This window comes from Ostrea edulis, chromosome 3 (genome assembly GCF_947568905.1).
Source record: "Ostrea edulis chromosome 3, xbOstEdul1.1, whole genome shotgun sequence".
Taxonomy (NCBI): domain Eukaryota; kingdom Metazoa; phylum Mollusca; class Bivalvia; order Ostreida; family Ostreidae; genus Ostrea; species Ostrea edulis.
Genome location: NC_079166.1, coordinates 74,757,813 through 74,775,107, shown reverse-complemented (window position 1 = coordinate 74,775,107; position 17,295 = coordinate 74,757,813). Strand labels below are relative to the sequence as shown.

Sequence of the window (17,295 nt, the reverse complement as noted above, 5' to 3'; positions counted from 1 at the left end):
AAGTACTTGACATGATTCCATTTGATGTTTGATAATTCAAATATTACAGTGTACATGCAAATAAAACTGAAAAGAAAAACCCTAAAAAATTTCAATAAACGGCGCGGCATTTCTATTTGATCCACACATCTGCATTGTGAATGAAGATATTAAAATATTCAATCTACAATACGAATGAAATCACATTGATATTCTTCCAATTGTGTGATTGAATCTCATGCATTTGTTTCTATAAAACCCAAATGAATGATTTCAAATAAAAGCAAATCTACAGAATGAATAATTTCCCGCTTCAAATCATTATACAATCCTATGAAAAACAACTTTCAATTGCGTGCTGCTTATTAAAAAAGATTCAAGGAGACAGAAAACGAAACCAGTACAGTGAATCTTCTGTTCGAAATTTGATCCATGTATACTGTTTTTTTTGTTGTTGGTCATTTTAGTCGCATTTTATGTGCTGTCTTTATTTAAGCCAACTGGGTGCAAGGGAATTACCCGACAAGTCCAAGACAATGGTGACTCATGTAATATCGACTCAATTCATGATACATGTACCTGATATCATGTTCGATCATCTATATTAAAACACGGAATAAATCAGAAGCAATGTTTGCCATAAAATGGGTAAAAAATAAAATAATACTGGATTTCAAGAATCAATTTTACGATTAAAGTATTAGAACCATTCAATCATATATTAAATATTGAGATAAGAAGTTTTCGAGCATGGGAATGGAATCATGCATAAAAAGATTATGTCGTATGTCTTTTTAATATCTATTTATTATGGTAAGAGACACTGTGGATGCTGAATAATATTATCTGATGTTACCCAATATAAATATCCCTCTATCTACAACTTAATGTGCATTAGTACTCGCAAAATAAGTATTTCGGAGGGATCAGGGGATTTTGTCCTCTACAATTACGACAATCTTTATTGGTATTCAGCCAAATATATTTATACATCATTACTTATACACTCAAGCATGTGCGGGACATATAATTTAAAGATGATATACATCTCATATCAACACTTGACAATGATATTTACACAGAATAAATAGGTTGTAAAACTATAGAATAACAGTATTTGAAATATATGACATTATAAGCGTTTCAGTTGTGTGAAAACAAGATATAACCATTGATTTATGTCGCCGTGTATGCCAAACAGTTGTCATGTGTAACTCCAGGGGAGCCTTTCAGCTGAAGAGAAATTGATTTACAATCGCCACGTAGACACTTATAACGTGTATTGTTCGCTAAAGAACAACATTGGAGGTTTTATCAAATTATCTACTTGTTCAGTAAAGTTAAGTTATAGACGTTAGATGTTGAAAAGAGATTGCAACTGTCATCTATCTATCATTAATTGAGATAATTGCCCTAGTTTGCATCAAGAACTATTACGATTGATTCGCTCTATAGTATATGAGTATTATATTATCAGCTGTGTATTTGCTTCGTTTTAAATTTTGAAAAAATACCATTTGCTTTCTGAGAAACTGAAAAATAAGAGCACATCATTCGATACAAGGAAAGATGAAGATAACGAACATTGACCGTTCGCAATTCAATGTATTTGTAGAATATCGAATTCACCTTGAAATGGAGGTAATAGGTTTGTCATACAGTTTAATTTACTTTGTTGTATGTATACCGCATTGGGTACTATTCATATTTCACCCAATTGTCAACGAGATGCGATTAAGGTGGAGTGCAGAGTATTTCGCTTTTAGGATTTCCATTTACGTTGGTAGAAAGAACCCTCATTGCTAAGGTCTAGATTGATATGCATAGGGAAAGATTTACAGCACTTATGCAGGTAAATTTTCACAGAGCAAAGGGGGAAAATAAATGATTAGATTATTAAATAAAGTGCACCGCCACAGCACATGATACACCCGTCACATATTGTTAACAGTATAGATTGTACCCATTAAAACATTTTTTTTAAATATCACCTTAATTAAATGTCACAGTGACCTTAAAGTAGGATGCGACACACCTTCTACCTAAGATGCATTAGTTGACCAATTTTGGTGATTCTAGGTCTAATAGTTTTCAAGTTATGAGCCGGACAAGTTTTTGCCATATATGGCCATATCTTCATAATGAAAAGTCACAGTGACCTGGTTTTAATGTGCGACACACCTTCCACCCAAGATGTATCTACATACAAAGTTTGATGATTCTTAACCTTGTAGTATTTAAGTTACGGGTCGGACACGAAAAAGCTAAGAGACGGACGGACAGACCGATATCTCGTGTCCAACTGTTTATAAATCAAATGAGAGCTATAAATGTACGTATAAAACACATTTACATATTAACATTGAAATGCTGACTATTTGAAAAGATTATTGCAATGTATTTCCTTTCGGTGATTCATTGGTTGTTTGTTTTGCGTCCAGTGGAGAATTTTGCACTCATATTGAAACGTCACCAGCTGTAGGTGAAATACCGCTAATCTATATCTATGATTAATATTTAGCAGAGAGGGTTCTTTAACTTGTCAACGACTTTCTAGACACAGATCCTCCGTTTTTAAAATCATATCCGAAAATCCTGTGATTTGCATTTATAATTGCCGAGAGTGGGGTGAAGGAACCTTTAATCCAGTAAAAATTGGCTTTATAATCATTTTTCAAGATAGTTTTATGTAACATATTCTGATCATTTTATACTCACAGATTCCGAATGTTTTCACCAAGACTATCAGAGTCGGAAGACCGTTACACCCATTCTTTTTAATGTGTCCTCGAGTGAACACACAGCAAATGAGGGTATAACTGCAACATCACCAGCTTTTAATAACCAGACAGGACTGATGTCACAACTCGTCCCTAACATTAACTATACAAACACAGAAAACCAAAAGCTGGAGTCATCTCCCGAAAAAGCGTAATGTTTTTCTTCTGTTTAACGAAATAAAAGAAAACAGACCATATGGCCAGTACATAACGTACTGACCATCTTTGGACAGATCTTATTCATCGCTTGAAATAGTATTATGCAATGTGCCACTTTTTGTTTACAGGGTTCTTCTTGGTGCAAGCATTGCCGGAGCAATATCAGTTTCCATCCCTTGTCTGATATTAATTGTATACGGATTTTGCAAAGATAGAAAATATCATTCCTTGAACGGTAGTAATACAGTATATATACCTTCATTTGAATTTGTTATCAGTAGAGAATGCTTGTGTTGGTCAGGATATGATGGATATAGCTAGTACTATTTAACAATTTCAGGTATTTTTTCATCCCTGTTGGAGACAAAATGCGGTAAGTCGACTTGATCCCTATTTCCTGTTTTCCTTTACCGAGACATGTTTCTGTTCAAGTCCATATTTCACGATATTATACAAACTGTAACTTGTGCTTTGTACCTTCAGACTCTCACACACCACGGCAGACAGACATCAATGTCCAAGATAATGGAGACAAACTTGAAGACGAGAGGTTCACGGAAGAACATCCATTGACAGTAGATATAGTCCAAGTGATATAGTAAAGGATGCGTATATCGACTTAATAATGGCATATCAAAATTAACTGATTACTGACAACTTAAGATTGACTAGTTGGTGACAGGTTACGATTGACTGACTAATGGCGAATTGAGATTGATAAATGACAAGTTAAAAGTGACAATGAAGGACAAATTGAAAGATCATGCACCATATTATAAAAACAAATTTGAGCACGTTTGACTGGAAATCGACATATTGAAATTGACTGACTGATGACATCATTATACCTTAAGCACGCCAAATGGAACTTGGCAATGATAGGCTCAGATTAACCAATTTCAGATAGGCCTGATTGACAAATATCAGTGTTTTATTGACTGACTGATATCAAATAGATATTGGCTGATTGATGTCAAATAGAGATTGAAAAACTGACATTAGATAGGTTAAGCGACTGAGGTTAGAGATTGTCTGAGTGATGTTAGATAGAGATTGACTGAGTAATGTTAGAGATTGACTGATACTAGATAGGTTTAGTGACTGATGTTAGAGATCAACTGAGTGATGTTAGATAGAGATTGATTGAGTGATGTCAGAGATTGACTGAGTGATGTTAGAGATTGACGGAGTGATGTCAGAGATTGACTAAGTGATGTTAGAGATTGACCGAGCGTCGTTAAGCAGAGATTGACAGAGTGATGTTAGATGGAGTTTTTAATGAGTGATGGTATACTAATGGCAGGTTAAGAAAGAACAAGAGCCACAGATACTCAAATATGACCCTGTAATTTTGAGTAAAATAAAGTATCTTCCTTCCAAAATTCCATCATGGTATGAAATAGCTTAGACCCTCTTCTTTATAAATCTAGTGGGTTTTTTCCGCGAAAATTCACGCATATAGAAATTATAGCATGCAGAACCCATAGCAATTGTGTTATTTTTGTAAAAGTTGATAATATCCAACAATATACACCAAAAATTTGTATAACCCCCAGGCCTCGATCCAATAAATATTAATGAATTGTTTAGTATATTGCATACTGCATAGAAGTTAAGAGTGTTTTGTATCGAGGCCTGGGGGATAAGTGAATTTTTCTTTTTATGGTCTGCAAATAACCGGAATTTCACATTCCATGCACGAAATCCGAATACTTTTCCAAACTATAGGTTTAATACAAATCGCAATATTTAAATATTATAATTGGGGATTGTTCCATTGTCTTTTTACGAAACCAGTAATTATTCAAAGTTAATAAAATATGATTATTTCGAACAATATTATTGAAATAAAACCGGATCCGGGCCATCGTTGGAATCGGGCTACGAACATCAATCGATTTTGCCCCCATGTATACGGTAGCTTTGTCGTTAAAGTCGCATTTTATGTGCTGTTTTCATTTAAACCAATTAAGTGCCAGAAAATTCACCGACAAATCCAAGATAATTATGACTCACATAATACTGACCCAATTCAAAATACCTCTACACTTATGTCTGTCTTTCTTGGTAATAAGCCAATGCTTACTTATACACTCAAGAATGTGCAGGACACATCGCATGGAGGTTATACAAATCTTATCACAATACTGAACAATGACACTTACAGACCCTGAAGCGTGCTACTACACCCCCAAAGCGTTTCGTTCCGTGTAAACTGTTCACCATTCCGTGCAGACCGTTCAACGTTTCATGCAAATCCTTCACCGTTCCGTGCAAACCGTTCACCGTTCCGTTCAGACCGTTCACCGTTCCGTGCAAATCGTTTCGTGCAAGAATCGTTCCGTGCAGGATCAAGCCACACCCATAGAAACGTACAGATCGTTCAAACCACGCCCTTAGAAATGTACAGACCGTGCAAGTCATTTTGGAATGGAATGTAGAACAGTTAAACATTGTTGGGAAGTGGTCCAAAATGTCTCTAAGACGGACTTTCAACAATGAAAATCTGCAAACAATCGAACGAAAACAATTTATTGAAAAACCACAAGGCAGAGCAAAATCCGATACCATTTTCGCACCCTTTGTAGTTTCTAGCAAGTGCAAAGACATGTATATCTCTGCCCTCGTTATCTTTTTATTTATTTTTAATTTAATTATTTTTTATTTGTATATAGGAATAATTCATTTGTCTTGTTACATTTGTATGATCAAGTTTCTCTTTTTAAATAAAGAATATTTTTATGAAAATAGTTTATCGGAACTGTCTGCATAATGCGAAGACCGACCTGTGTATAACTTACATATTCTACGCAAATTCCAAGGTCCTTTTTTCTTTTACCACAATAGAGGTAAGGTAATCCTCGTATTTGAAATAAACATTCGTACAAAAGGTGTGAAAATCGGCGGGGGCAATTGAAATATGACAATAGAGGTGTTTATATCTTTTGTCTCTCAAAAATTAATGCAGTTTTCTATAGGTTTAAAATTAAGGCAAATGCAACAATCTAATTAAAATTGGATGTTAAACCCGCTCGCATATCTGTTTATCGTTACCGTAGTTAATCATTATTTGTCTTATCTATTCATTTATATGATTTATTTCTTAATCTATTTCAATCATACGTTGATTGTTTCCTTTTTTTTTATTTTCCCTTCTTATCCACGGTCACAGGTTCTTATCGACTGGCTAATTCTATGTCTAGATGCATCCCTCCTCTCGCCCGAGAATATGTTCCAGTCTTACGAGAATTTTTGTAATAATTTTATCTGTCGTCATACACATATGTAAATATGTATATGTTTATTCAAAATCTGTCTTTCAAAAGAGGCCTGGAAATAGAAATTGCACACGTGTTTAACGGCACTTAGATTGAATGTACAAAACTAGCGATGCAGACGTGACTTTTTCAATGAATTTAATAGAGCAATGGAGAAAAAAAGAGAATAATAAACATTCCATGACGATACAATTTATTCATCTTCTCCCTTTATTTCCGAAGTTAAAAAAATATTCACTTCCTTTTAGTCCAACGTGTTCGTAAGTCATTGAACTATTCCTTGTTTAAACTAACCCTATGATGAACAAATAATGCCGAAAAAATTCAAAGCGTGCAGGTCATGCCTAGCGTTTCGTGGAGACCGTTCACAACCTTCTCCCCGCCAAAAAAAAAATATTTCAATCTTTCCTGACGAGAAATTTCTTTAAATCATTTTATCTGTTTTCATTCACGTACACATGTATATAAAATGTATAGCTTTATTCAACATCTGTCTTTGGGAAGAGGCCTGGAATATACAAATTACAAATGTATTCTAAGGACACGCAGAATGAATGTACAAAACTAGCGAAACAGACGCGACCATTTCATATTCAGTTTCAATGAATTTAATAGAGCAATGAATCAATTAAATTTGATTAATCAATATTCCGTAACGATATATATTTTGCATATTTTTCTCTTATTTCCGAAATTAAAAAAAGAATTTATTTGTTTTCATATCAACGTGTTCATAATTTATTGATCCAATAAGCAAAAATGAAATTTACCGCGTCGTAAATGAGCAATCATTTTAAAATGAATGATCATCATTTCTTTCTCAACCTTCTTTTAATATCTAGAATACTGCAATTATATTGAAACTATTTGAACCAAATATTACCGAAAAGATCACAGCATTTTGTTCAGACCTTTCACAAAGCGTGCAAGTCACGCCTAAAAAGTAATCAGCGTTTCGTGCAAAGTATTTCGTGCAAACTGTTCACCATACATGCAGCCCGTTCAGCGTTTGGTGCAAACCGTTCACCGTTCCGTGCAAGAATCGTTTCGTACCATTCCGTGCTAGTGGTGTAGTAGTACGCTTCAGAGTCTGTATAATCAGTTTCTCAAAAAGCAAATCATATTTTCACTATTTCACACGACAAAAAATACACAGCTGATAATATATTATTCTTACACCATCGTACTAGTTCTTGAACTAAACTAGGTCAGTTTTCTCAGTTGATGATAGTTAAATGAAGATTGAACTCTCTTTTCAACATAAAACGCATATAGAGCAACTTTACTGAACAATCGGATATTTCGATCGTAGAGGACCTACACCATTGTTCTTTAATAAACAATACATGTTCTAGGTGTCTTTGTAGCGATTGTAAATATGTTTCCCTTCAGCTAACAGGCTCTCCGAGAGTTACACATGACGAACAAGGGCTACTGCAGACCTATTCGAACCTGGATCCCTACACTATATATATATATATATATATATATATATATATATATATATATCTGTGTGTGTGTAATCAGCTTCTTTCATCTTATTATTTTCAATGGGGTCCTATAATGTAATGTTAGAAATAGGGGCGAGAGGAAACTCAGACGTACGAGCGGGGGACTATCATACCCTCTTTTATACAACCACTACCGATTACGGGGATGAAATTAAGGTAGCAGCGATGACAAGTCAGAACGTCCCCTCTGTGCTACCGGGACACGCCCTGTTCTTACTCTTTACAAAAATAGCGGTATGTCTGTACTACGACTGGCCGTTCTATTGGCGATACAATTACACACCAAGACATATTGTCACGGTTAGAAAACTGTACTCTGTGAGATCATATTAAAATACTCAACCGGGACGTAGGACAAAAATCCACCGAATACTGAATGATGGTATTATGACGAATTCTTACAGGGATTTTAAATGCTATAATTTACCCCAAAGTGTTTTGTAAGCAGAACTACCGTTTATCATTTCGGTTATTTTGACAACACACACATATATGTAAAGGCATACCAATTTAACTGGAGTCGGTCGGGGATTCCCATGACTCATAAAACGAAAAAAGATTGTTGTACCCGAACTCTAATAGTATATGCATTACTTACAGTAATAAACGTTGGTATTATCTATGCAGACTTCATATTAAATCTAAACAACCTGAAAGCAACACACTTGCAATTCTGTTGTTGGAAGCATCCCGATATCACTTTAAGTGTAAGTATCTATTGACTCTCGCGCTTATCACAACAATACCTTTAATCATACTTCAAGAGATTTGCTTTTTAACAAACAGAAATGACATATAACCATATTAATAATGACTTTTTATTTTTCAGAATTTGCTTAGAAGGTTCAGACTTCAACAAATATGATTTTGCAGTATCTCACACTGATGATCGTTGCCAGTGTGTACCTTTTAGATGTTAAGGTAAGATTAATCAGAGCTATAGTTTGCTATAACTACGAAATACCATATTATCTATTTGCCATTTTATGTGCATTAATTGATAAACTTTAACCTACAGGAATGAAACATAATAGCAACGGTGATGATGATAGTGATTTAATGATGATGATGATGATGAAACTTGTAGTAATAATTGATATTAAAGTGTTGGAATATTTTAAGATATTTGCAGTAGGAGAGGAATGTATAGAGTCCAACTTAACAGTAAAGGTTGTCCAAGGTTGTCCAAAAACAGCTGCAGGGTGGGCGACTGCAGCATCAAAGAAAGGTTGTAGTCACATAATAAACAACTGCGGGTCATTTGAGTACCACTGTGTGACTAATGCATGGCAGAATGAAACAATAGAAGTCTGTTCTAGAGTCATAAATATTGTAGGTATGAAGACTTTTCCAAGAAAATATTTTCATTGTTTGTTATTATTTCATTTTGTCATGTTTGGAATTTCATGAAAATCATAACTTGGGGTAAAGTAAATCTGAAACGATATTTTCCAACAGGAAACGTATGCGCAGAATACAGTTTTGGTGGCCGTAGAATCCAGCGGAATAAGAATGCAAAGTGCAAAGCATGTCCAGCTGTTTATAAATCAAATGAGAGTTTCAAATGTACGTACAAAATAACGTTTACATTTTAACCGTCTCTTGTTTCATTCATATTGAAACGTCACTAGTTGCAGATGAAGTGTCACAAATTTACACCTATGCTTATTGCTTAAGAGTAAGGGTTCTTTAACGTGCCAATGCCTGTCCCGAGAAGGAGCTTCTGTAGTCAATTTTATATCTGATAGATCCATGATTGTCACTTCTAAATTTCGAGCGTTTGGCGAAGGGAGAATCACTATCTATGCTTAAATCGTGGTTTTGATGCGACCATGGTATGACCGGGGCTGGAGCTCACGACCTCCCAGTTACGATACGAAAGCTGTTCCACAGACCTACAGTGACCTGTGTTTTAAACAAATGCGAATGCAAGGCTTAAAAATCCTTGAATTATATTTTGCCATTTAAAATCTTTGTTTTTCAAAATTGTTTTTTGGTGGCAAGTGATGACCATTGTATGCTTACAGATTCAGAATGTTACAGCCAAGTATATCCACGCCGAGAGACAGTAAGACCTATTTTTATCAACACGTCGTCTAGCGTATATACGACAACTAAAGGTATAACTACAACATCGTCAACATTGCTTGCCCATATCCAGGCAGTGCCGACGTCAGAGTTACAGCTCGCCTCTAACATTAACGATACGGACGCAGGAAATCAAAAGCTGGAGTCATTCCACGAAAATGCGTAACTATTTTTTGCTTAAGGATTTAACGAAAAAGAACATGTAACACGCACATGACGTATCTATCAACTTTTGAACATATCTTATTCATGTCTTTGATATTACTGTTGCATTGTGCCGTTTTAAATTTACAGGGTTTTTCTTGGTGTGAGCATACCCGTAGCACTAGCAGTTTTCATCCTTTTCCTGGTATTAGTTGTATACAAAGCTTGCAAAGATAAGGAATGTTCCTTGAAAGGTATAGCTATAAATTATATATACCTTCATCTAAATTCATTAAAAGTGTAGAATGTTTGTGTTGGTCAAGGTATAATGAATATAGCTAGTACTCTTTCACAATTGCAGGTATTTTTTCATCCCTGTTCAAGACAAAATACGGTAAGTCTACCTGATCCTTAATTCTTGTTTTTACTTTCTTTGAGATACGTTTTTGTTCAAACCCATATTTTATGACGTAATTCAAAAATTTGACTTGTGCTTTGTATGTCAGAATATCAGACACCACGGCATATAGACATCAATGTCGAAGATAATGGAGGAAAACTTCAAGACGAGAGGTTTACGGAAGAACATCCATTGACAGTTGATATAGTCTGAGTGATATAGTAAAGGATGTGTATATTGACTGAATAATGGGATACCAAATTTAACTGATTAATGGCAGTTTAAGATTGACTGACTTGTGACAAATTTAGAGTGACTGATTATTGGCAGGTTGAAATTGGCAATGAAGGACAAATTGAATGATAATGCATCATATTATAAAAGCAACGTTGAGCATAGCAAGGCTGACTGAAAATCAACATATGGAAATTGACTGACTTATGACATCATTATACCTTAAGAATGCCAAATTGATTTTGACAATGATAGGTTCGGATTGACTGACTAATTCCAGATTGGCATGGTTGACAAATATAAGTTTTTATTGAGCGACTGATTTCAAATAGAGATTGACCAGCTGATGTTAGATAGGTTTAGTTATTGAGGATATAGATAGACTGGCTGATGTCAAATAGAGTTTGAATAACTGATCTTAGACAGGTTTAGTGACTGAGGTTAGAGATTTACTTACTGATGTCAAATAGAGATTAACTAACTGATGTAAGATAGGGTTAGTGACTGGGGTTAGATATTGACTGACTGATGTCAAATAGAGATAAACTAACTGATGTTAGATAGGTCAGTGACTGAGGTTAGAGATTGACTGACTGATGTCAAATAGAGATTAACTAACTGATGTTAGATATGTTTAGTGACTGAGGTTAGATATCGACTGAATGATGTTAAAAATAGATTGGCAGAATGTTGTTAGATATAGATTGGCTGAGTGATGTTAAATAGAAATTGACTGAATAATATTAAAGATTGCCTGAGTGACGTTGGATAGAGATTGACTGAGTGATGCTAGAGAAAGCCTGACTGATGTTAGATGTAATTTTTAATGGATGATAGTATACCAATGGCTGGTTGAGAATTTAACTGATGGCAGCTATATTTCATCTCAATGCATTTTTACTCTTTGCTTGTTTCCAATTATCCATTTTATTACTATGTTCATTTATTTGCTCTTTGCCATGAACCAATGTACCATGCCAAATGTTGTTGAAATAAATGAAACGGAAATTGAAATTATGTTATGCATCTGTCTTTGATATTGTGCGGTCAAATTATGAAGTCATTAAGATAAACTATATTTATCGAATTTATTTTCGAGCATGTTCAATTCTAAGTACGTGTGTATTCTACAATGATAGACATTGCATACGTCGTTCCTATGAAGGCAATGCTGTTCGGAATTGATTCAGATGCTCTCATTGACCTGTACTTTTTCCATGAGCGACCAGATATAATTTGAAGTCTTTTGAATTCCTGATACATTTGTAACTATATGTTCTATATAGATTGAATTTGATCGAACTCACGTCCTCCCGGTTACGAAGTAAAAGATCTACAACTGAGCTACTATGACCCGTATATGGTAAATGAATGTTTAGTTGTGGCAGTCTATAAAATATCTTCCAATGATATAAATCCTTACTATGCAAAGATTTGTACTTTCAAAATAATCACACAATTCTTGCTTTTCATATTTTAATCTGTTAATGTATGACTGGACTGAAAGATCGCCCCAAAGCCCTAGGAATTCTGGGTAGAGAGAAAAATTGCATACCTAGCAGATCTAGCACCACCCCAACCCCTGCACACATACCCTGCAAGGTATACTTTAATCAAAGATAATTTGGATATACATGTTTACGAACTTTAATAATTGTAGTTTTGTGTGATATACATGCAACTAGCAGCCGGAAATACACCCAAGTACATTTAAACCTACCCTAGCGACAAAGTTATCATAACCCCAATTCTTTACAATTGATCCATTAATTTTAGGTTAAACTTTCTTTTGAAAAAAGTGAAGACCCTTACGAAATATTACATGCATCTTTGAAACAATATGATCTATAAATCAATACATTCAATGAGAGGGTGCCTTAATTTGTTAGCTACTTTACACATAACATTGTAAGACACAGTGATTTGAAGTACTTGACATGATTCCATTTGATGTTTGAAGATTAAAATATTACATTGTACATGCAACTCAAACTAAAAAAAAAAAGTCAATAAACGGTGTGGTATCTCTGTCTCCACACATCTGTATTGTGAATGAACATATTAAGATATTCAATCTACAATACGAATCCAATCAAACTGACATTCAAGCATTTGTGTGATTGTATCTCAGGTATTTGTTGCTATAAAACCCAAATGTATGATTTCAAATAAAAGAAAATATACAGAATGAATATTTTCCTGCTTCAAATCATTATACAATCCTTTGAAAAACAACTTTCAGTTGTGTGGTGCTTTTTAAAAAGAAGATTCAAGGAGACAGAAAACGAAACCAGTACAGTGAATTTTCCATTCGAAATGTGATCTATGTATACTGTCGTTTTGTCGTTGTAGTCGCATTTTAGGTTCTGTTTTTATTTAAGCCAACTGGGTGCAAGGGAATTACCCGACAAGTCCAAGACAATTATGACTCATAATTTCGACCCAATTCATAATACATGTACCTGATATCATGTTCGATCATCTATGTTAAGACACGGAATAAATCAGAAGCAATGTTTGACATCAAATGGGTAAAAGAAAGAAAGAAAAATAATACTGGATTTCAAGAATCTATTTTGAGATTAAAGGATTAGAAACAATCAATCATATATTAAATATTGAGATAAGAAGTTTTTGAGCATGGGAATGGAAGCATACATAAAAAGGATTATGTCGTGTGTCTTTCAGATTGCTATTTATTATAGTAAGATACACTGTGGATGCTGAATAATATCATCTGGCGTTACCCAATATAAATATTCCTCTATCTACAACTTAATGTGCATTGGTACTCTCGAAATAAGTATTTCGGAGGGATCTGGTGATTTTGTCCTCTACAATTACGACCATCTTTATTGGTAATAAGCCAAATATATTTATATATGATTACTTATACATTCAAGCATGTGCAGGACATATCATTCAAAGTTGATACAAATCTCATATCAGCACTTAACAATGATATTTACCCAGTATAAAAAGGTTGTAAAACTATAGAATGATGACAAAATTTGAAATATTTGACCTCATAGAGTTTCAATTTTGAAAAACAAGCTTTATACATTTATTTATGTTTGCCGTGTATACCATAAAATCGTGATGTGTACCTCCAGGGGAGTCTTTCAGTTGAAGGGAAATTGATTTACAATCGCTACGTAGACACTTATAACGTGTACTGTTGGCTAAAGAACAACATTGGAGGTCCTATCAAATTAGCCGCTTGTTCAGTAAAGTTGCGTTACATACGTTACATGTTGAAAAGAGATTGCACCTGTCATATATCTATCATTAATTGAAATAATTGCCGTAGTTTCGATCAAGAACTACTGCGATGTATTCGCTCTATGGTAAATGAGTATTACATTATCAGCTGTGTATTTGCTTCTTTTGAAATGTTGAAAAATACCATTTGCTTTCTGAGAAACTGATAAGATAAGAGCACATCATGCCAAACAGGGAAAGGTGACAATAACGAACAGTGACGGATCGCTTATCTCTTATACAGATTGCATGAGTAATTGTTAGATAGTAGACGATTAACTGGTTTAATATAAAGTGTCAATATAAGGACCGTTCACATCGGTACTTATACTCTAGTTCTTGTACTTAATTCATATACAGATTTATCACATGTACGTGTTATCTTACCGAAAGCGTTATCACAATTTCTTTAACAAATGGAAAAAATTACCCAATGTGTTTGCAGAATATCGGGAATTCACCTTGAAATAGAAGTAATAGGTTTGTCATACAGTTTAAATTACTTTGCTTAATGTATACCGCATGGAGTACTCTTCATATTTCGCCCAATTGTCAACGATATGCGATTAGGGTGGAGTGCAGAATATTTCACTTTTAGGATTTCCATTTACGTTGGCAGAAAGAACCTTATTGCTAAGATCTAGAGTGACATGCATAGGGCAAGATTTACAGCACATATGCAGGTAAAAGTTCACAGAGGATGAAAAGAACAAAGGGGGAAAATAAATGATTAGATAAATAAAAAAATGATTGAAATCACAATAATACAAAACAAACAGGCTAACCAATAAGTGGTTTGATAAATTTTTTTTCGTGATAAGTGTCTTTCCTGGAAACAAATATGAGATTCTGACAGCAACGTGTAACGGACATGTTGAATGTAATATGGTGTTTCATACATTATCAAATGTATTAAACCTGTGTACTGCAAAGTGTACATCGACATCATTTGATACTTGATAAAATGTTTTCATTCTAATCTGTTTTTTCTATGGTAGAAAGTTTTTGTCTATCAATCTCCATTGAATCCGCAAAATTCTTCTTTATTCATCTCATTATACTATATAAGTTTCACATAAGTAAGATTATATCAGCATTTTGTTTTGAATTGTCGGCTTGTAGGTTATGTGTTTTACACTCTAAAAATTACCACTCAAACAACACGGGATGGGTTAATAGAGACCTTGGGGAGTATCTACTGTTTTCATGTTCATTCATTCAGTTACATCTGAAAGGTGAACATTTGCTGGTCATTCAATTCATTTATTTAAAGAATGCTTCTATCTTCTCGGGTGTCGTAAAATAAAATAAAGCAAAGCGTTGGTTTCACAAACAACATTTGGTATAAGTTCAAAACCATGTGGCTTTCATAGATATGTTCATTCGATCCAATTGTCTATGTTTTATATGTGTAGCTGACATATTTGTATTGCCCCAGTTGGTAGCTAGCGATTACATTAATTGCGTATGTTACATTCCAATCAATGTACGTGTATGCTGGTGAGTTGATAATTCAAGATATGGTAGATCAGAATAACATGATATAATCTACTTCAATCCCAGTCATTGTATGCTGATAATTTGATTTATGGCAGATCAGAAAAGCATATTAAAAGGTATTTTAATTGGCGACAAAACTTCATCTCTATTATGAGTTCTGTCGAAAATTATGCCAGACGATGGGCTAAATATGAAAAAGAAGAACTTGATACATTGTCAGAATGGGTTAAAAGCATAAGAGGGATATTAAAATCCCGCATTAGACACATGAAAACAAAAGTACGTACCATCTATCCTTCTGTGTTTAGTAAACCAGAAGTGATAAAAGAATTAGATAGGTTACATGAGGAATATGTTTTGGTTCCAGCTGACAAAGCTAGTAACAACATTGTCTTTGTTTGTAAGGCTCATTATTACAACTCTATTTTAAACGAACTTGGCATTAATTCCACTTTTGGTAATCATACTTATACTCCAACTGCCCTTTCAAAAGATGAAATTCTTCAAAACCATGCTTCAGTTTTAGACACATTTAATATTCCAGTCAATGGGTCGAATGAATATGAGTTACCGTACCTATACTGGATTCCTAAACTACATAAAAACCCTTACAAACAAAGATACATTGCTGGATCCAGTAAGTGCTCTACCAAGCCCCTATCTTTGCTCCTCACGAAAATGTTAACAGCTGTGAAGGAGAAACTTCATACTTACTGTGCGACTACATATGCCAGAAGTGGTGTTAATCAAATCTGGATTCTAAAAAATTCTAAAGAACTTTTAGTAAACTTGAAATCACAGAATTTTTCCCAAATCAATAGCATTAAAACCTATGACTTTCCAACACTATACACGAACATTCCTCACGATAAATTAAAGACTAGACTTTTTGACATCATAGACAGTTGCTTCTTCAACAAAAACGGAAAACAGAAATATTCATATCTAGTGATCGGTCATTCAAAAACTTACTTTGTTAAACACCACTCTGATTCCACGCACAAGTACTCTGAAGTTGAAATAAAAAATATGCTAGAGTTCCTCATTTACAATATCTTCGTGGTCTTTGGTGATCAGGTCTTCCAACAGTCTGTTGGAATTCCCATGGGCACGAATTGTGCTCCTTTGTTAGCTGACCTGTTTTTATATTCATATGAAGTAGAATTTATTCAAAAACTTCTACGTGAGAAGAAAAAATCTCTCGCTGTGACCTTCAATTCGACTTTTAGATATATCGATGACGTTTTGTCTATTAACAATGGTAGCTTTCATTCATATGTCGATTTGATATATCCCTGTGAGCTCGAAATAAAGGACACCACAGAGTCGTCCACTTCTGCTTCATACTTAGATATTTTCTTGAAAGCAGACATTAACGGCAAACTAACAACTCAACTGTATGACAAACGGGATGATTTCAGCTTCTCCATCGTCAACTTCCCACATTTATGTAGCAATATTCCATTATCACCTGCATATGGTGTTTATATATCTCAACTGATTCGATATGCAAGAGCTTGTTCTGGGTATAGTCAGTTTCTAAATCGAGGTAAGCTACTGACAAACAAGTTGATGGTACAGGGATTTCAACAGTCTCGATTGAAGTCAGCATTTCGCAAATTCTATGGTCGTTATAACGATCTAGTTCGTCAATACAACCTCGCATTGGGTCAAATGCTGTCTGACGTGTTTCATACCGATTGTTAAGCCGTTCTTGGCACACTGATTTGACTGCGGATAACTCCGTTTACCTGATCAGGATATGGGGCTCACGGCGGGTGTGACCGGTCAACAGGGGATGCTTACTCCTCCTAGGCACCTGATCCCACCTCTGGTGTTTCCAGGGGTCCGTATTTGCCCAACTATCTATTTTGTATTGCTTGTAGGAGTTATGAGATTGATCACTGTTCGTTATCTTCACCTTGCATTGAAATTCTATAAAATATTTACATATATCTGCC

At 34.6% G+C, this 17,295-nt stretch overlaps 2 protein-coding genes across 2 annotated transcripts; both read left to right on the top strand.

Moving 5' to 3' along the window:
- The first annotated feature begins 2,664 nt into the window (after nucleotides 1-2,664).
- On the top strand, nucleotides 2,665-4,300 carry LOC125677582 (uncharacterized). Its single transcript, XM_056158947.1, has 4 exons — nucleotides 2,665-2,910; nucleotides 3,047-3,153; nucleotides 3,259-3,291; nucleotides 3,402-4,300. Exons 1-4 carry the CDS (start codon nucleotides 2,837-2,839, stop codon nucleotides 3,515-3,517), a joined length of 330 nt encoding a protein of 109 aa, XP_056014922.1. The 5' UTR covers nucleotides 2,665-2,836; the 3' UTR covers nucleotides 3,518-4,300.
- A 3,926-nt stretch (nucleotides 4,301-8,226) lies between these two features.
- LOC125677557 (uncharacterized) lies at nucleotides 8,227-11,587 on the top strand. Its single transcript, XM_048915668.2, has 8 exons — nucleotides 8,227-8,414; nucleotides 8,537-8,628; nucleotides 8,830-9,043; nucleotides 9,166-9,273; nucleotides 9,735-9,957; nucleotides 10,090-10,193; nucleotides 10,301-10,333; nucleotides 10,446-11,587. The coding sequence occupies exons 2-8, from the start codon at nucleotides 8,569-8,571 to the stop codon at nucleotides 10,550-10,552; spliced, it is 849 nt and encodes a 282-aa protein (XP_048771625.2). The 5' UTR covers nucleotides 8,227-8,414; nucleotides 8,537-8,568; the 3' UTR covers nucleotides 10,553-11,587.
- The last annotated feature ends 5,708 nt before the right edge of the window (nucleotides 11,588-17,295 follow it).